Source organism: Acytostelium subglobosum (assembly GCF_000787575.1).
Source record: "Acytostelium subglobosum LB1 DNA, scaffold: scaffold21, whole genome shotgun sequence".
Lineage (NCBI taxonomy): Eukaryota > Evosea > Eumycetozoa > Acytosteliales > Acytosteliaceae > Acytostelium > Acytostelium subglobosum.
This window is the reverse complement of record NW_012236512.1, coordinates 172,568-192,568: the sequence shown is the minus strand read 5'-3', so window position 1 is coordinate 192,568 and position 20,001 is coordinate 172,568. Positions and strand designations below refer to the sequence as shown.

At 44.2% G+C, this 20,001-nt stretch overlaps 10 protein-coding genes across 10 annotated transcripts; 2 read left to right on the top strand and 8 right to left on the bottom strand.

The window, feature by feature from the left end:
* Positions 1-282: 282 nt before the first annotated feature.
* Positions 283-2,161, bottom strand: SAMD00019534_091460 (hypothetical protein; the record flags this gene model as incomplete). Its single annotated transcript, XM_012895560.1, has 4 exons — positions 283-410; positions 492-1,200; positions 1,283-1,541; positions 1,644-2,161. 4 exons carry the CDS (start codon positions 2,159-2,161, stop codon positions 283-285), a joined length of 1,614 nt encoding a protein of 537 aa, XP_012751014.1.
* Positions 2,162-2,394: 233 nt separating this feature from the next.
* SAMD00019534_091450 (hypothetical protein) lies at positions 2,395-3,714 on the bottom strand (the record flags this gene model as incomplete). Its single annotated transcript, XM_012895559.1, has 3 exons — positions 2,395-2,852; positions 2,911-3,043; positions 3,136-3,714. The coding sequence occupies 3 exons, from the start codon at positions 3,712-3,714 to the stop codon at positions 2,395-2,397; spliced, it is 1,170 nt and encodes a 389-aa protein (XP_012751013.1).
* Positions 3,715-4,626: 912 nt separating this feature from the next.
* Positions 4,627-6,007, bottom strand: SAMD00019534_091440 (hypothetical protein; the record flags this gene model as incomplete). Its single annotated transcript, XM_012895558.1, has 2 exons — positions 4,627-4,647; positions 4,994-6,007. 2 exons carry the CDS (start codon positions 6,005-6,007, stop codon positions 4,627-4,629), a joined length of 1,035 nt encoding a protein of 344 aa, XP_012751012.1.
* A 708-nt stretch (positions 6,008-6,715) lies between these two features.
* SAMD00019534_091430 (hypothetical protein) lies at positions 6,716-7,565 on the bottom strand (the record flags this gene model as incomplete). The annotated part of the gene is made up of 2 exons (XM_012895557.1): positions 6,716-6,776; positions 6,865-7,565. 2 exons carry the CDS (start codon positions 7,563-7,565, stop codon positions 6,716-6,718), a joined length of 762 nt encoding a protein of 253 aa, XP_012751011.1.
* Positions 7,566-7,806: 241 nt separating this feature from the next.
* Positions 7,807-8,810, bottom strand: SAMD00019534_091420 (hypothetical protein; the record flags this gene model as incomplete). The annotated part of the gene is made up of 2 exons (XM_012895556.1): positions 7,807-7,864; positions 7,948-8,810. The coding sequence occupies 2 exons, from the start codon at positions 8,808-8,810 to the stop codon at positions 7,807-7,809; spliced, it is 921 nt and encodes a 306-aa protein (XP_012751010.1).
* Positions 8,811-9,017: 207 nt separating this feature from the next.
* Positions 9,018-11,111, bottom strand: SAMD00019534_091410 (hypothetical protein; the record flags this gene model as incomplete). The annotated part of the gene is made up of 1 exon (XM_012895555.1): positions 9,018-11,111. The coding sequence occupies one exon, from the start codon at positions 11,109-11,111 to the stop codon at positions 9,018-9,020; it is 2,094 nt and encodes a 697-aa protein (XP_012751009.1).
* A 1,065-nt stretch (positions 11,112-12,176) lies between these two features.
* On the top strand, positions 12,177-13,259 carry SAMD00019534_091400 (hypothetical protein; the record flags this gene model as incomplete). Its single annotated transcript, XM_012895554.1, has 2 exons — positions 12,177-12,333; positions 12,433-13,259. 2 exons carry the CDS (start codon positions 12,177-12,179, stop codon positions 13,257-13,259), a joined length of 984 nt encoding a protein of 327 aa, XP_012751008.1.
* A 54-nt stretch (positions 13,260-13,313) lies between these two features.
* SAMD00019534_091390 (hypothetical protein) lies at positions 13,314-14,621 on the bottom strand (the record flags this gene model as incomplete). The annotated part of the gene is made up of 2 exons (XM_012895553.1): positions 13,314-13,874; positions 14,457-14,621. Coding segments are annotated over 2 exons (726 nt in total), but the record flags the coding sequence as incomplete, so codon positions are not given.
* Positions 14,622-14,791: 170 nt separating this feature from the next.
* SAMD00019534_091380 (hypothetical protein) lies at positions 14,792-15,559 on the bottom strand (the record flags this gene model as incomplete). Its single annotated transcript, XM_012895552.1, has 4 exons — positions 14,792-15,028; positions 15,113-15,196; positions 15,261-15,346; positions 15,415-15,559. 4 exons carry the CDS (start codon positions 15,557-15,559, stop codon positions 14,792-14,794), a joined length of 552 nt encoding a protein of 183 aa, XP_012751006.1.
* Positions 15,560-16,604: 1,045 nt separating this feature from the next.
* On the top strand, positions 16,605-19,657 carry SAMD00019534_091370 (hypothetical protein; the record flags this gene model as incomplete). Its single annotated transcript, XM_012895551.1, has 5 exons — positions 16,605-16,856; positions 16,938-17,542; positions 17,619-17,862; positions 17,929-18,955; positions 19,026-19,657. Coding segments are annotated over 5 exons (2,760 nt in total), but the record flags the coding sequence as incomplete, so codon positions are not given.
* Between the last annotated feature and the right edge of the window lie 344 nt (positions 19,658-20,001).

Here is a 20,001-nt window from a genome sequence, read left to right as displayed (position 1 = left end):
GTATCTCTTTGCCAAAGCTTGCATTGCGTGTCAATGAATGATCTTCATCATGACCCCCACTTTGAACTTGGCTTGATCAATAACCGGATTGCTCCATGGATCATCATTCATTTCCAAGAAGATCAAGTCAGTGACATCCATGAATGACGTGGATATCTTCCAACTCTATATCTCAAGTTGTTCTGATCAACCATCAGACATTCTTCCCCCGTGTGATAAGTTATAATCGATTGATTGATTGATTGAATGATCAAACAAACAACCAAACAACGCGCGGTTTGTTTATTCTTCTTCGTTGGCAATCTTCAGAATGTCATCAATCTTGAGGATCATCTTTACAACTTGGTTCGCCAGAAGGAATTGCTGAGTCTTGCCGGGAAGTGTATCGAATACAAATTGTTCCTTCATGTCTATATTGTTAAGATAGAGGTCAATGTTAGTATCGAGGGTCGAGGGTCAATGGTCTCGGGACTGATTGACAGAGTACTTACTGTTGGTATTTCTATGATTACAATCCACACCGAGTATGGACAGCTTTTGTTGTAACTGTTGTGCCTTGATGGTTGAAAGGGTCTCGATTGGAGCGAGTCCACTGTTCTCAGCGAGTGCCATGGGGATGGCGTCGAGGGCGTCGGCAAAGGCACGAACGGCGTACTGCTCGATGGTGGGGATCTCGTCGGCCTTGGAGGCGATCTTGAGTCCACAGCTGATCTCGGCACTGCCACCTCCGTAGACGATCCTGTTGTCTCTGATGAGGTTGCGGGTGACGCACAGAGCGTCGTGGATGCTTCGCTTGGCCTCCTCGACGATCATCTTGTTGCCACCGCGCACAAAGACCGTGACGGCGTTGGTGTTGGGGCACTCCTCAATGCTGAGGTATGTGTCCTTGGTGGTGCCAAAGCCAATCTCCTTGACGAGGCCGGCGCGACCGAGCTTCTCGGCGCTGACATCCTCGAATCTGGCGACGATGCGGCCACCAGTGGCCATTGCGATCTTCTCGAGGTCCAGACCTCCGACCCAACGTACGGCGGGCAGGCCGTTCTGCAAGAGCAAGTGGTTGGCCTCATCATCAAAGCCCCACTGGCAGAGAACCAAGTTGGCACCTGTGGCCTTGACTCTCTCAACCATATCAATAAAGTATTTCTTCTCAAGGTCGCTAAGCTTCTTGAAGTCCTCTGCATTAGTGATCTCCAATGTGTTCTAAAAGGCGAGTAAGTATAAAGAGTGAGTCATTGATCGATTGAAGGAGTGCCCAGTGATTGATTGATTGATTGATGTGTACCTTGGTCTTTGGCTTGGGTGGTTCAAATGGACAGGTCAAGAGACAGATCTTGGCGTCTCTGATCTCTGTTGGCATCTGTGGATGACTGAAGCCCTTGTCAATGATGATACCATTGATCAACTTTGTGTCCTCGAGCGTACCGCCCTCCTTGCCCTCCAGCTTGATATTCTCAAAGTTGACATCCTTTCTCTCGAGGTCAGCAACTGACAGCACAGCTCTAACAGCAATCTCTGACATTTGACGATGGAAACGGTTGACACTATAATGATCGCACCAATGATTGATTGAGTTGATTGATTGGAGTGATTGAATGAGTGAGTGAGTGAGTGATCACAATGATTGATTGAATGACAAAACATACATCTTTGAACCAAGACAAGTCATGGCAGTCTTGATGAGTGGCTCTTGGTTCTCCTTGGAGAACTCGATGGTGTCAGAGATGGTTTGGAGATGCTCGATGGCAATGCGACAGGCAGTCTCGTAGCCTTCGGAGATACGGCAAGGATGGATGCCCTTCTCGATGAGGAACTCAGCCTGCTCGAGCAGCGAGCCAGCCAGCACGACCACACCGGTGGTGCCGTCGCCAATCTCGTCGTCCTGCGATTTGGACAGCTGCACCAACAGCTTGCCAATCTGATTGTCCACCTGCATGTTCTCGAGGATGGTGGCACCGTCGTTGGTGACGGTGACGTCGCCGTCGGGTGACACGATCATCTTGTCCATGCCCTTTGGTCCGAGCGATGATTTCATGATATTGGCAATGGTCTTTGCTGCCATAATATGCGATCTATGTGCCTCAATGCCCTTTAAGCGCTCCTTTGACTGTTGCTCCCTAATAATAATGAAGGGGCGTCCATATTCGTCGAATGCTAAACTCATATCTTCTGCTTTTGTTTGTTGTATGTATGTTATATATTATATATAATGTTATATATTATATGTAATATGTAGATAGATGAATGAATTGAGTGAAGTGTCTCGTCGTCATACTTCAGAATCAGCAACTTCTCCAAGTCTTGTTGGACTTCAAAAAAAATCAAAAAACAAAAAGTCTCGTTACACACACTCATTGTTCAAATACCATAAATTAAGTCAAGTTAACTTAAGGGTGATCACTTGGATTTACTTGGACTATTGTTGGTCGTGCTACTACTTTTGCTACTTCCGCCATGCCTCAGATCATAGTCAATGGCATAGCAGAGTATGTGATAGGCCATGGTTTGTTTGTCGGTATCCAGTCTCCAAAGGTCTGTGACAGCCTTGAACTCTTTCAGCCTTTGGAAGAAGCGATTTGCTCCAGAGGTCTGATAATGTATGAACTTGTTTTGTGCTTCTTGTACTGGTGTTAAGGCTTCGTCCAACCTTTTGATGAATGGTGTGATGATCTTGGTGTCGCCTTTGCAAATATCTCCAATGAACACTTCATTCTTGCCAAGCAATTCATATGGATTGGTCTTGTTCATGATCTCAAAGTGGTTCATTGCACCAGGGAATGGTCCCATGATCCTAATAGGTCGTCCATCAAAGTCGACCAATGTTTCAAACTTGTAACCATGTGATCTGTGCATAACTAGTTTGGTTGTAAGTATGATTGATCATGTGATTGATCATGTGATGTCAATGCATACCAGAGTAGTTTTGGGGAATGGAAGAAGGTCCAGGCTTGTGTGGCAACATGGAGATGTGGACGATCATTCGAGCAGACACCTTCAGCTCATGGAGTTGTTCCCTTCTAGAATGCTGAAGAACAGACTTGGTATCCTTCAAAGGTTAATTGTTAATGTTAGTACATGTGTGTGATTAGGTTTGATTGATTGACTGTGATTGAGTTTGAATGTAATGATAGATCATACATTGGTCAGTTGTTGGATGTTTGCTCCAAGTTGATTGAGAACTTGGTGCACATTATGGCTGACTGTTATGTGAGAGACGCCATAGTCTCTGGAGATTTCTGTGATGGGTGTGTACTTCTTGAGATAGGTGAATGTCCATACAATGTTAATTGGTTTGAACTCTGCTGGAAGTATTGACAACAGATGCTTGGCTGTGTCCTTTGTGATGCCACACTCAAAGAAGAATGCATCGTCGTCCAACACTGGACGATTGTCTGCTTTGATATGCTCCTCCTCGTCCACGACCGCCTTCTCCTCATCCTCTTCATCCTTTGAGTCTGTTGACATATCTGAGCCAAGTTCCTCCTCCTCTTCTTCATCATCGCAGTCTTGAACAACAAAAGAGTCGTCTCCATCATCATCATCACTATCTATATCTTCTTCTTCTTCTTCTTCTTCTTCTTCCTCTGAGGAGCTGCCTGATAAGATGTCTTGTGGGATTGCCTTGTCCCTTTTGATAAGGGCTTTCTCGAGGGCTTCCTTGGTGCCATATTGTTTGGCAAGATGACAGCCAACGCAGTGGCGATCACCTGATTGCATGCAATAGTGATGATTGTTGGACAGAATGTGTCGAGCATACTTGTGATGATCATCTCGATGCACTCGTATATTGTCACAATCATTGTGATCACACTTGAGCTCATTGTGTTGTTGTTGTTGTTGAGATGGAGTAGTTGACGTCAATTGACCTTGTTTACCACGTTGGATGCAGTAGGGACACCATTCAGTGCAGTTGTGGATGTGAGAGCGATGATGTCTTGACAATGATGGGATGTGATTGTATTTCTTTGGACATTGAATGATTGAATGATTGAAATATATCACATGTCTGCATTGATAGTGTTCGTCAGGTCCTCTCTTCAATGATGTGCTAAGCTTTCTAAGTGGATGATCTTTGTCATTCTCCTTCTCCTTGTCCTTGTCTCTGTGTTTGTGTTTATGTTTATCTTTGTTCTTGCTCTTGTCTTTGTTCTTGTCTTTGCTCTTGTCTATATGTTTGTGATTGTCATCGATTGCATGCCTTGACTTTTTCTTTGCTCTGGTTGTATTCATATCGATAAAGTCATCGTCTTCATCATCATCAACATCATCGTCATCGTTATCTTCATCATAATCATCTGTATCATTATTATTATGTACAATATCATCATGACTATCATCAATCTCTCTCATTCTCTTCAGTCGAGTCAATACATTATTATTCATTATTGAATATTAATATATACAAATAAATAAAAATATAACAATTATATAACAAATAAATAGAATGCATTCAAACAGTGTCACATATGTCAAAAATTTGTTGATCAAAGTGGAGGGTTTTTTTAGTTTATTGTTGTGGGTTGAACAGAATTGAATGTGGACAATTCTTAATATTGGAGCCATTGAATGTTAGAGTTATGATGGATAAGCCGGCCTCGATTGGAATGATGTATACTAAATATACTCCATTTATGTCTTGAGGAGTTGTTCCTTCGAATGACATAGTTTTAGTAGAGGTCATATACATCAGATCATTCAGACCGTATTTGTAAGGTACTCCATCACCTGCCAGCAAGTGGAGTTGAATGTATGTTTTTTGGTTGACTGTTGGTGTAGGTGCACCTGTATGATTGGCATAAGAGTACTGGGCCACTATGTTTACCGAAGATACAGTGATCAATCCAAGTGAGAATGATGATGTTGGAATTTGATTGTTATTAATCAAAATTGAATGAATTCCATCCAATGTTGGAATAAATGTAACATTGTAGGTTCCATCAATGTTGGTTTGAATGGAGTACGGTATGATTGATTGAGATGGACCAATGATGGATACATTGAAGTTATCCTGACCAATTGCCAAAACAGCTCCAATCTTATTCCTCCAGACAATGGTGAAGTTTGTTTGTTGGAATGTTGTGACCATCTGATTTTGTTCAAGTCCATAGGCTGCAGATGTGGATTTATCTGCACCCTCAATGTTGATTGAATAAGTTGAGTTCTTAATTGGGACACCATCCAAAGTGATAAGAATGACAAAGTTTCCGAGTTGGAGTGGAACATAGGTGAATGAGTAGGTACCATTGGAGAGGTAGGTCATGGTAACAGGGAGGGTGATATTTGAAGAGCTGGCATCAGTGATCAGGATTGTGAAGTTCAGACCAGACTTGTTGAGAACCTCGCCATTGTAGTTGACAGCTTGGACCTCAAAACCTTGTAGTAGGGAGATGAATCCGTCACTCAATCCTTGACCATTGGCATATGATTGAGTTGGGTCAGCATTGTTAGTCATTCGGTCAATCTCGATGGCGGTCTCGTTTGGGTAATAGACACAAAGACCAGTATCTAGAGAACATGAATCAATTGTGAACTTGTTGTTGTCATCACAATTGATTGGGGTGTGGGAGCAGGTTCCATTGAGGTTGTTGGTACACATGTCAATTGTACACATGTTTGCATCATCACAGGAGGTGTGGCGGCATCCAAGTTTCTTGTCACAGGTGTCACAAGTGGCTGGTTTGGAATCATCACAACTGATTGGAAGGTGGGTGCATGTACCGTTTATGTTGTTGATACACAGGTCATTAGTACACATGTTGGCATCATCACAGGAGGTGTGGCGGCATCCAAGAAGCTTGTCACAGGAGTCGCAGGTGGCTGGGTTGTTGTCATCACAGTTAACACGCTCCATCACACAAGTGCCATTCCTGCATACTGATTGATTGCACTTGTCAAGACAGTTGTGTTGGCAGTCCATTGGAGTGTGTTGGCATCCCTTGGTTGGAAGACATCGGTCAACAGTGCAACTGTTTCCATCATCACATGACTTTGGATTGTAGGTGTCACGCATACAAATTGTACCTCTGCAAATCCAGTTGAAACAGGGGTCGGCATCTGATTGGGCCTGGCACTTCATTCCATTGTTGGTGCAAGTAAGACCAGCATAACTAACTCCTATATTAATAAATATTATTAATAATAAAGTAACAAATAATTTTTGTTTATACATCTTTGATTGATTGATAGTTTGAAAATGATTGATGGAATGATTTAATGATTGAATGATTGATGAAGTTGGAGGAAATTACTACTTCCTTAGGTATTCCTCATCACTTGATGTTGATGTATTGATGGCGATACTTTTGGAGTACATGTTGAGTATAATGAACATTGCCAATCACTACACATTCTTAATCCGAGGACCAGGAGTTGGCCTGCCCAAATAAATGATCAAATTGATTGGGTTGGGCCAAGGACCACAGTTTCCTCGTCCTTCGCCAACCAATGAGATTGCAAATCCCTCCAAACGAGTGAGTTGGTCATGTTCATTACAGGTTCTCGTTTGAGCGAAGTCCTTTGGCCCATCAACTACCACACTGAGGTCCAAGTTGAGAATGTTGATGATGATCGGAATCATCCTGATTGATTGTTGCAAGCGACGTTTCGTTTTACCGATTTCAAGTGAAGTTGACCGGCACAGACGAACGTTCGTCTCACGTAACTTCATCAAAAGGTAGTGATTTTATTCTTGATACGTCCACTCACTAACAAGATCAAACTAGCAACCAATCAACTCGGTGTGCATCATTGTCGTCAGGACGATCATGGTGACGGGACATCTGGCAGCCATCACAATGTTGTTGTTGAGATACTGGACATGTGTGATCCTGTCGAAGATGTTTGTTGATCACAATCTGTTGGACATACTCCTCACATCCAATAAGTGGACATTTGATCAGATTGAACATGCTCTCGTTCCACACTCCAACTTGATTGGGCTTGACAAAGGCTGTTGGGTTGTTTGTCTTTGTGTTGGTGATCCACTTCTTTGGACTCACCAGCTCACCACTGATGATCGTGCGCAGCCTTCTAGGTAATCGTATTCTTCTTCCATCGGGCTGGACCTGGGGTTTATACTCCCCAACGTCGTCATTGTCGCCATTGTCGATGTGAAAGTTGCGCTTGACACATGCCTCGCATCCATGTGGATCGGAACACTGGTGTCGTTGGATCATGTGCTCTTGTTTGGAGTTACCAGTCTTGAAGAAGTAGATGCATTCTGGATGATCACACCTGAGGAATCCCTCGGCCAAGAATCTCTCGATTGTTTGAGTGTCGTCGTGTAATGCATGATACTTCTGATTGCGGTATTCACGAATGTTTATACATGATCCATAAGTGCTTGGACACTTGTGTTGCTTCTTACAATGCTGAAGCAGGGGGTCCGCGTTGATGTAGCTCTTGGTGCAGTCATCATGATGACACTTGAACTTGCCCACCTTCTGGTTATCATTGGTTGGACCTCTGGGACGACGCTGGCTGCTATCAATACAACCTTGACAACTGGCAGGATCAGGACATTGATGTTCCTTTGCAAGATGATGAGCCTTGGCTTTGTGAGTGGCCATGAAGTGACCACACGATGTGTGAGTACATTGGACCAATCCTCTGGCCGTCAACATTGAGATTGATTCAGTGTCATCGGGATCGGCAAAGAACCTCGTCCTTGGATAGGTCTGATAGTTTGGGCATGCGGCGTATGTCCATGTGCATTGGTGTTGGAGTTGACAGTGCTTGCGCAACTTTGAATACCTGGTTGGAGAGGATTTACACCCCTGGTGATGACACTTGAGCCTTTGCAAGGAGGGATCAAGTGTCTTCTGCGCCCATATTTGTCGGTACACGCATCCTGAACAGCTCTGGTGGTCTGGACATTGGTGATAACTTTTGTTGTGTTCAAGCATTAAGACCCTCGTAGTGAACCATTTGTCGCAGGTGGAGTGCATACACTTAATCATGTTGTCATTGGATGGCGGCACCTTGTTGGATGGTGTTGGTGATGATGATGTTGATGTAAAGTCGAGGGACACACCTTCATCTTCTTCTTCATTGTGTCCATCGTCATCATCTTGATCAACATAAATATCCATTTCTTCTTCATACTCATCCTCATCTTCATCTTCTTCCTCAACTTCTTTCATGGACCGTTTCCGTTTCAGAGTCGGAGCGGACTGGCCAGTCGGTTGTGGCAACATGCATAATAGATCGAGTCCTGGATGACAGTGCTCAAAGTGTTGTCTGAATCCGTCCCTATTCTTGAAGTAGGAGCTGCATGTTGAGATTGGACACTTGTTGAGACTTTTGACTACCAACATCTTGTTCGACTCCAAGTCATCGGGATCTGCCTTGAAGTTCACTGTTCGGTAGCGTTGTTGATTGAGACAGCCTGCGTATGTTCGACAATGATGCTGTAACTTGCAATGCTCTAGCATCTGACGAAACATGTCGAACTCTTTTGAGCAGCCATCGTGTAGACAGACGTAGGACTTGATAGCCGGATGGTCAGCGCTGGGAAGTGTTTGCCTTGTCATCAACAAGTCACTGCGTTGACAACCTGGACAGGTATTGCGGTCTGCACATTGATGGTCCCCTGCTCTAGTCGAAGACATGTGTTGACACAGGGACTTCAGCGAGGTGAAGAAGTTGAAGCAAGTGGTGTGGAAACACTTGAGGAGTCCATCAGCCAGCATCATCTCGATTGAATCCTTGTCGTCGGCATCAGCAACAAACAACTTTGTTCGATAGCTTCTAAAGTTGGCACAGGATGCATAAGTCTTTGTGCAACCATGTTCGGTTATACAATGAGTGTTCATGCTTCCATAATCTATGAAGGACCTTGTGCATCCCAAATGAAGACAGTCAAGCCTCCTTTGGATTCGTCATTTTTGTTGTTGTCGTTGTAGTTGTCGTTGTTGTTGTTGTTGTATTGTTTGACATGTCTTGTTAATAATCATTGTTCATTTATTGTAAATTTTATTTGATTGAATATGGTATGAATGAACAACTTGCACCCATGTCTATTATTTCTTCCTGCCTCTCTTGTTTGGCTGCTGCTGCTGCTGTGATGCTGTTGATGTGTTATCGGTACTGCTACTGTCACGCTTTAGCGAGAGGGTTCCCTTTGACTTTGGCTCCACCACGGTTTTCGCCTTGAACTGTTGTACAATTGATTGAGCCCTTTGATTACTCTTGTATGACCTTAGATTGTGTATATTCCTCAGGTCAAACTTGGCACCAATGTCCAATAGATGTTGTAACATTGCAATGAGATGTGATTCAATCAATGGTTTGATAATGATTGGTGACGCCAAGAATTGTGCCCTGTACTCTTCGAGATGCTCGATTAGCCAGTCCAGCACCTCAATGTGGCCGTGGCTGATTGCTGCTCCAAACAACTCGTCGGCCTGGCCCAGTCGCTCGATAGGGTCGACACGCAACAGACACTCCAACATCTCCAAGTTGGAACAGCTGACGGCCAATATGTGGTGTGTCTTGCTCGTGGCATTCTTCTCCAACATCTTGTCCTTGTGATGAGTGAATACATGTATGACATAATCCATATTGTGAAGTTTGATCGCTGCATGGATTGTGGCATTCAATTGTTTACCTATCATTGTCGGGAGTTTGTTGGCATTGAGTTGCTTGCCAAAGAAGTGTGTGAGCCCATAGTCCAGCAGCTCGGTGTCGCCCAGCTTGCCAATCAGGTGAAATATATCTTGGAGTGGCGTGAGACCGGCCTTCTCCACCAACAACTTGATAACCTCACGATGCAGTCCATGTGGTCCAGCCTTGTTGAATGCGTATGTGTGTGGCATGGTGTAAACAATAGTCTGATCTCCATTCTTTAAAGCATTAACATGGTCCAATAATAGATTGAGTGTGTCCATTCGCGCGTGGAAGGTGGCGATACGCAGTTGGTTTGATAATCGATGAGGGCCATTCCGATCACTCAATGTTGGGAGGATCAGTTTGACATGCTCTGCATCCAACAGATCCAGTCGGGCTCTCTTGTCTCCGGTGTTGGTCTTGAATATGTTGGCCGCGAGTATGAACTCTAGCATCTCTGTCGTCCCAGTGAACGCTCTTATAATAACGCAACTGCCATTTGTATACTTGAACATGACTTTCTCGCCATCGAGATACTTGACAATCTCGAAACTGCGTGACATATCATCAGCACTCATGAATGAATGGAGTATTCCTCCAAAATGTCTGTTGTCCAAGCCCGATCGGTCCATGTACTTCATCGCCACGATGGCCTGTGTCAATGTGCCATGCTTGATGATTCGATTGATCACTCGCTCACAAGAGTTGTCACGACGATGATCCAAGAGTAGGGGGATCAACATACAATCGCCAGTGATGATGTACTCGCGATATACTGAGTCCAGGTGTTCGTCCTTCCATTCAATTGGCATTGTGAGAATCTTGGCAATCCGTAGGCATTGATCATTGTCAATAACAATGTTGTTGTTGTTGTTATTGTTGTCATGTTGATCAGGTGTAGCATGACTAGCTAAAATCAAACGAGCTGATTCATGTGAATCATCGAGTTGCTTCTGTGCCTGAATGTTCTGTGCGGCTGGGTCGGTGATGTCAAACAATCGTTCAAAGTGTTCAAGTTGCTGGATGGATGTGGCCAGTGCATTGGCGATCATCATTGCAGAGGATATTGGTGTTTTGAATTGTTTGACGCCATCCTTATACAGGAACTCTTTGATTAGTTGTTGATCGCCCGAGGTCAACAACTTTATGGCATTATATTTGGGTGCATGTAACTTGGCATGATCCACGAGCTCTTGAGGAACATTGACCGCATCCATCATGTCTCGAACGAATACTGGAAAGTTATTGACGGTCGCGAAGGAGTTAAGGACCACCTTGCCATTCCAAATGCCCTCAATGTTGAACAGGCCCGAGTCCATGAGATATTTGAGCACGGGGAATGACCCACCATAAATGGCATCGACCAGTAACTTGTCATCACGGTCACAGACCACCGGGTCGGTCTGATGGAGCAGAGTCTGAACAGCGAACAGGTTGCCGGCAATTACCGCGGCTGTAAGAGCATTTCTGTTGGTAAAGTATCGTTGGTACTTGTTGTAGATGAGCATGAATGTTTCTTGATCGATGTGGCGCGATGAGCAGATCACTTCGCAAGGTCTTTCCACCATAGTTGTACAATGATCATGTTTGAATGAGATTGTTAAGTTACGTTTGATCCTATCACGTATCAATCCGAAATGTCTATTCTTCACCAATGATACAATATCAGTCCAATGATGATATTTGGTACGTAAGTACATCTTGGTACCATAAGGTAACTTATAATTCACATCCTTATTATTATTACATCTAAATTGATAATAAGATGCAATAATAGTCTTAATCAATGTTCTATTTGTTAATACTCTTATTATTTGTTCTTGTTGTGTCGTTGTTGTTGTTGTTGTCATTGTTGTATCTGTACATGTTGTGGTCAACTGAATGATTGGATGATTGATTGATTGAGCAATCTTACACAATGAAGGTTGCAAAAGTGTGATTTCAAAGAAATCATTCTCATCGAGCTGGATATCAATGGAATGGTTCCAATGATCCTCTGTTTCCGATGATCCTTTGGCCCCAACAAACCAACCATCCAACCAACTGCCCATCATCCATTGCTCACTCGCATTCCATCACAACCATAGTGTAGAGTTTTGAACTGTTGACAGGAGATGTTTGTTTGATTCATTGAGAGGAATTGGCGTTGATATCAATGAGTGAGCTAAGTACATTATACTAATCAACAACTTTATTATCTTGAGATACATTACAGTACATCATGATGATAATAATGATTCATTATCATCATGATGTACTGTAATGTATCTCAAGATAATAAAGTTGAAGAGATCAAATGAATGAACAGTTCAAGTTCGAAGAACAAACACTACTCTCTTTGCGAAACATCTTGCTCTCTCTCTCAATCTAATTGGATAATAATAATAATAATAATAATCATCCTTCTTGCTGCGCTGTTTGCTGTTGTTGTAAACAACTATAATATAGTATATGTTTAAGTATATATACAGATAGAGATAGATACCCTTCATCTCCATTATTACATATCTCGAGAGAAAGAAAGAAGGCCTTCTTGCAGCAACAAACAACAACAACAGGCATAATCATCATTAATGGGACTGGGCAAGGATGTCGTCATTGTCGACAGCAGCATAGTGGAGTGCTGTATATGCTACACCAACAACTTTACAAAGTCATTCTGTTGTGACTACTGCGACTTCTGGACATGCGAGTCCTGTCTGTTGCCATCGACCAAGACTTGTCCAAAGTGTATGTTCATATGATCGATTGATTGATTGATTGATTGATTGATTGATTGAGTGATCGATCACAACATGATCATTGACACGATCATCACATACCTCATAGGCAAGCGACAATGGCCAAAGAACCCGAGGAGGAACTATACTGTGGAGAAGTTGATTGATGAAGCGAATCAGATGTGTTGCAACTATGTCGATGGGTGCGGCGAGACATTCGCGATGAAGGATACAAAGAAGAAGGAGCATGAGGAACATTGTCAGCATCGCAAGGGACCGTGTCCACTCAGCAAGATACTGGGATGCGCAGCCCAGACGTCGATGCTGCCCAAGGACATTGAGAAGCACTTCACCGAGCATCATCGATTGGACTCGGTGTACCTGCACGATCAGGAGCGCGAGACAGAGTTCTTCCGCATGACGATGATGTCGCCGCTGCCCAAGGGCACCGAGACCTCGTGCCTGCTGCTCAAGCAGGAGGAGCACACCATCATCTTTGTGTCGACGGGCGAGGGCGTCTACCGCAGCTTCCTCTTCCTGTTTGTGACGCCGCCGCCCAAGAAGTACCAGATCCGCGTCTATGGCTCGGGCAGTGCGATGATCAAGATCAATGACAAGCCGCAGATATGGGCCGATATCTGCGAGACGCTGCCGCTGGTCAGCTTCACGATAACGCAGCAACAGTACCTCAAGTGGAGCCACTCCTCGTCGAACCGATCGTTTACCATCCATCTGCGGGTGGCTGAGGAGGACGACGAAGAGGACGACGATGAGGACGACGAAGAAGAAGACGACGAAGAGGACGAGGACGAAGACGATGACGAAGACGACGACTCTAGCAACGACGAGGCGGGTTCCTCACTCAAGCGAAGCACTGGCATCGACAAAGACGATGGAGACAAGCAGCGTTACTTGAAGAAGTTGAAAGTAAAGTGATCGATCGACCGTCGTCATATGTACAATGCAATGCAATCAATTGATCAATCAGTTTACTTCTCTGTCTCTGACGATCGCGAATGATGTATCAATCGAACATTCAACGTGCAGGATGTCTTTGTTGTCCAGCTCTGGCGATGGTATCTCCACGGGTGTCTTGTAGACGCGCAGTTGATCGCTTGCACCGCCTACGCCCAGTGCACCATGCTGGCCAAAGCCCCAGCCAAACATTCGATTGTCTGAGCACAGGGCAATACAATGATCGGTGCCAAAGGACACCTGCTTCACGTTTCGTGGCAGTGTATGCATCCTCTCTGGCGTCAGCTGATCGCTAGTTTGATTGCCGCCCAGCTTTCCATCTCCACATGATCCCCAGATGTATGTGTCGTTGCCATCTTGAGAAGACACCACGGCAATAGATGCAGCTGAGCCACATGATATGTCAATGATCTTGTTGCCAGGGTCGAGTGACTTGATGGGCTGAGTCTTCACGACATCTGAGCTCTTGACTCCAATGCCGCATTGTCCATGCATGTTTGATCCCCAGGTAAGCAATTGGTGACCATCATCAGCCAAGACCATGGTGTGACCCCATCCATTGCACACCTTGTTGATGCCCTTCACTCCATCCATGCTCTCTATCCTCTTTGGTGTGCCAATGACCTCCATTCTACCTTGTCCATGTCCACACTGACCCATATCATTCATTCCAAAGGAATAAACTCCACTTGATTGACAATGTTAGTCATGTCACTCGATTGACAATCATTCCTCGTCATACGATACTTACTTATCGCGCGTCACAACAACAGTGTAGTTGGGCCCACATGATATATGATCGACTCGCATACCTCTAAGCTCATTGATTGGTTGCGGTTGTGATATGATCGTGGCAGTACTGTTGAGACCGAGTTGTCCTTCATTGTTACGACCAAATGAGTAGGTGTTGAATGTTCCATCTGGCTCCTGCAAGCATACAACAGTATGATATCCTCCACAACCCAATGTAACAATATGTTTGTTTGTGAACCATTGATGCTCTATTGGTGTTGAATGTGTCCTATTGCCATCGTTCAGACCTAGCTGGCCAAGCGAACCTTCGCCCCATACCCATAATCTGTTGTCACCTGCTGCACATGGAGTCAGTCAGCCATTCACTCATTCCTGTTTGAGATATGCTACACATGCCTTACTCTGTAACATTGCATGATATGATCCTGTTGTTATGTTGATGTTGTTGGACAAGAGTGATGGCAATGCGGTCATGCGCTTGGGTGTGTAGCATGATGTTACATTGTCGCCTAGACCCAATTGTCCTCTCCATGATGCACCCCAGACATAGAGTGATGTCAACGGTGCTCGAGCAATACTACTGAATAGTCTCCTTTGATGTATCATATCTATCTATCTATCTCTATCTAGGAGTTGACTGGACAATTTGAAAATGAGAAACATTCCAAGTTTCTCGCGAGACCTTTATTTATTCATGTACTAACTGAATGGATTGGAATGGTTACTTGCTGTTTGGTAGTTTAGATACCAAGCAGGGTGATGACGGATGGACTCCTGGAGCCCTGGGTGATCCACTCGGAACGAGTGATGGTGGTGCTCTTGTCAACATCGATCTTTTGGATGAGCTTCTCAACAAAAACAGTGATATCCTTGTCACCCTTGCCCATTGCCTTTCCAACAGAGACCATTGTCCTGGTCAACTCATCAATCTCACCCTTCTCCAGAGTTCCACTCTTGTCCTTGTCATAAATATCAAACTAAAAAGTGATTGATTGATTGATTGATTGTATGAATGAACATGGAATCCTGACTTGTTGTGTCGCGATTGATTGATAACATACCATGAAGCCCAACTTCTCCTCTGGTGTACCCTTTCCAATGATTGAGAGGGAGATGACCAACTCCTTGAAGTCAATGGATCCGCTCTAGAGTGATTACAATGATGTTAGTGTCATGTTATTTGGAATGAATGTCGATATGATTACATACTCCATCAGTGTCAAAGGCATCAAACAGATTGTTCAACTGAGCAGCAGACTGCTTTGGCAAACGAGTCTTGAAGAAAGAGATGAACTCTTTATATTTGATTGATTGACATTAGTAACTCATGAGATGTAGGTCACCTATAGATGAGCATTCATACCATTTCTGTCGAGGGCACCATTGCCATCGATATCATGCTTCTTGAACTCAGCAAAGAGGTCACCGATCTCATTCTTTGAGAATGATGACTGTGTGGACAATGATTGAATCTCATCCTTGCTCAACTTTCCTGCAGCTTGACCCATTGTTTATATAATTATCTGTTTGTTAAGGTGTATATATGTATGTTGTATGTATAATAGTTAAATTAAAGTAATGAATGAACAGAGGGAACAAGTGACATCACCTGATAGCCACTTTAAGTTAACTTGTTTTTTTTTTATCCATTCTCATCGCGATCCAGATGAAAAAATATCTTTTATTTATTGGGTTGTGTTGTTCGGGGTTCCAACAACAAGTCCTTTCCTCGCTTTAGGGCAATGTTGTCTCAATGTAGATGGTAATATTTGCTCAACAAATATTAATTATAAGTTATAAGTACATTTTATTTGAATCATGAAGTATTTAAGTTAACATTCAAAATGTTTGATGTTGGATGTCCAATCAATCTTTAGATTCTCGTCTCCTTTGGAACCAAATAACGTTATCCCAATCAATAAACAGTTTGAAATTTAAATGGTTTTGTTGTTGGTTGGAGAATGATCAAACAGTTCGAACTAATCTCGATTCATTCAATCATTCAATCATCCACACAAACAAATACCAAATACTTCAAACTCAGAGTAACAACTAAACATGATTATTATGTTATCGAATCGAGTGAGATGATGCTTACCAATGGAATGACCAAGTGTCAGTGTTCAAACTGCAATGTTATAATCACCGCAGTTTGTAATACCGACGCTCTGGTATTCAATCCACCTGTATGCATCATCTCGATCGATTCGCTTTCTACTCATACTATTTTTGTTTGTCAATGAATATTTGATTGATTGATTGAATGACATTAATGATATCATGATGGAAGTACCATTACATTGTGATTGTGCCATGTGCCTTGGACCTGTGTCATGTTGAAGATCCTCATTATCCTCCTGTCGCACAACATCCTTTTTTTAATTTCCGTTGGATCTGTCGTGTCACACACTAATGCCTCGTCACCAATCTTGGGTGTCATCATCTGAAATGTGAAATGCAAAGACGACAGAATCTAATCCTAATTCATTCATTCATTAGTTCACACATTTTAAACATATACAAAATATATACATATATTGTAACACCATAATAATATATAATATAATGAAGATGAATATATCTAGGACAGTGTTGATCACTGGTCTTTTATTGTTGTCTTATGTTGTTTGTTATTCAAGTGCCATCGTCATTGGAATTGATGTTGGTGCACAATCATTCAAGATCGGTATGGTCCGACCAGGTGCATTCGAAATCGTACTCAACGAACAGAGTCAACGTAAGACACCCTCACAAGTAGGATGGTTCAGAGATGAACGTGTCTTTGGTTCAGATGCAGCCAACCTTGTAAGTGTCCCCTTGTGTCACTCATTCATTCATTCAATCAATCAATCAATCACATCCACTAACAACAACAAATGATCATAGTGGGTCAGGAACCCTCAACAAGTATACTCAATGTTCGACTCTTTGTTGGGATCGACTTATCAAGAGGACATTGTTCAACAGATTGGTTTGGGCTCACTGGGTTATCAGGTGACCAATGATACAGATAGGAATACTTATAGGGTGACGTATGATGACGAGAGTTATTACTCACCAGAGGAGCTGATGGCAATGATCTTGAGGAAGGTCAGGGAGTTGGCCAACGCCTACACCCAGTCCACCAACATCAAGGACTGTGTCATTGCCGTGCCACCCTGGTTCACACAGCAGCAGCGTCAGGCGATTCTGGACGCAGCGCATCTGGGCGGTCTCAACGTGTTGTCGTTGATCAACAACATCAATGCCGCCTCGCTCAACTTTGCCATGGACCGCACGTTTGACAAGAACCAGACGGCCATCTTTTACGACATGGGCGCCAGGTCCACCAAGCTCTCCTTGGTGCACTACAACGTCTTTAACGAGACCAAGAACAAGAAGAACCGTACCATCACCAACAACATTGTCAAATCCATCGAGTGGGATGAGACCCTAGGTGGTCTCGACTTTGACATGGCCATCGTCAATCACTTCAAACAGATATTGTTGAAGTATGTATACATCAACCCTCGCCCATGCCCTAGGCCTCGCCCCTAACCCTCAACCCATTATCTTCCAATTACTTAGGCAAGACCCAAAGATTGATACCAATGATAAGAAGCTAACGATCAAGCTTTTGAGGGAAGCCACAAAGGTCAAGGAGACATTGAGCGCGAATCAACAGGCACAAGCATTCATTGGAAGTCTTGTTGGAGATTTGGACTTCTCCGCCACACTCTCGCGTAAGGAGTTCCAAGAGTTGTCTGCATCTCTACTCGAGCGCGCTGTTGTCCCATTGAAGAGACTGTTGGAGGCCAACGGCTTGACATCTGTAAGTCACAGTGGATCAACATTGGAACTATTCCGCTCACATACTAACTTGTTTAATCAAACATAGAATGACATTGATTTCTTCGAGTTGATTGGTGGAAGTACAAGAATACCAGCAGTTCAGGACACTTTGAAGGCATTCTTGAAGAGGAGTACATTGGACAAGCATTTGAATGGTGATGAGGCAATTGCCAATGGCGCCGCCTTTTATGCCGCCGGTCTCACACACTACTTCCGTGTCAAGGACATTCGTCTGAAAGATATCACACCCTATACCATCGATGTCAAGCTGGTGCGTAGCAACCAGCAGGAGGCCAGCCAGCCCATCTTGGAGAATGAGGACAATGACAACGCCACACCATCTGCCGGCGACGACCAGACCGGCGAGGAGCAGTCGGCCAACGCCGTCTCGGCCAGCGCCTCATCATTCTTCCGCAAGAACAACAGGATCAACATCAAGAAGACCCTGTCATTCTTCTCGAACCAATCATTCACATTGAACGTCACCTACGTTGACCACACACCCGCCAACATCGCCGTCTACACGGTCTCTGGCGTGCCCGTGCCATCCGCCGCGCTCAACTTCACTGGCAAGCCCAAGATCCACTGTTCCATCCGTTTGAACACCAATGGAATGGTCGTCCTGGAGAAGGCAGAGGCCGAGATCACCGTCTACGCACTCAAGACCAAGGCGATCCCAAGCAACTCAACTGCCAACGCCACCGCCACAGTGGACGCCACCAACAATGCCACCAACGCCAATACCACCGACACTCCAACCACCCAGTACACAACAGAGTTGGTTAGCCGCGTACAACGTATTCCACTCAATGTCACTGTGCAATATCAAGTCGTTCAGCCAATGAGCAAGGAGCAGTTGGCCGCCGCCAACACCAGGATCAACACTTTGGATGGCAAGGACAAGGCACTGCGCGACTTGAGACACGAGAAGAACAATCTAGAGTCCTTCCTCTATGATACACGCGACAAGCTCGAGTCCGAGGAGTACGTTGAGTGCTCCACTTCCGAGGAGAGAGCGTCCATTGTCGAGGAGTTGGACATCGTCTCTGCCTGGTTGTCAGATGCCGAGGATAGTAAGTACCCCTTTGAGGCTTCCCCGCCTTGTACCGCACAAACTAACCATTCAATCAATCAATCAATTAGATGGAGAGGATGACATCGCTCATTACCAAAACAAGCTGAAGCATTTGAAGACAAAGACATCAAAGATTGTTCATCGTGTTACTCAGAAGGCTGAGATCCCAAGCAAGTTGGAGGAGTTGGAGAACTTGCTCGCCAAGATCAAGCCAACTTTGGCCAACATCTCAGTCGACTTCAATATAACTGTTGAGGAGCTGAAGAATGCCACGGACAAGCTCGAAGCCATCGCGCTCTGGGCCAAGGACAGACATGCCGAGTACCAAGTGGCCAACTTTACTAAGGACTTGCCATTCTCCACCATCGAAGTGCAGTTCAAGCTATTCGACCTGGAGAGATTGTTGAAGGATTTGTTAAAGAAGAAGAAGAGGGTCACCACTCCAAAGCCAACAAAGAAGCCAACAACATCTTCCAAGGACAACAAGACAGCTGGTGAGGATGAGACAGCAAACAACAAGGATGAGACAACAAACAATGGTGGAGAGCAGACCGAGCCTGAGACCAACACTGAGACCAACACCGAGTCCACCAACAACAACAATCAAAGTGATGATCAAGGCAGTGAGGACCCATCCAACAATGAGGAGTTTGAGAACAACAAGAAGTCTGATGGACACAAGTCAGACGGACATGATGAGCTCTAAGCCTATTATCTCAATAATAAATACATTCAAACATTCATTCAATCAATCACATGATCCCCGCAGATGGACCTGGCAAGGACCCAGTTTCGGGTTCGCCAACCCCAGGGGTCGCGACAAACCCCAGGTCTGGTGCCAGACCAAACCAAAGACGACGCAATTCACTCACTCACACGTAGTCATTCAAGAGATGATATTATAATGTAGTTGTAGTAATAAGAGATAGAGATACATCATAGAATGAAGTCTTTGTTTGTTATAATATCATTAGTATTGTTGTTGTTGGTGACTGTTACATTAGCCATTAACAATGGCGATACAGATTGGTCACAGATCAATCA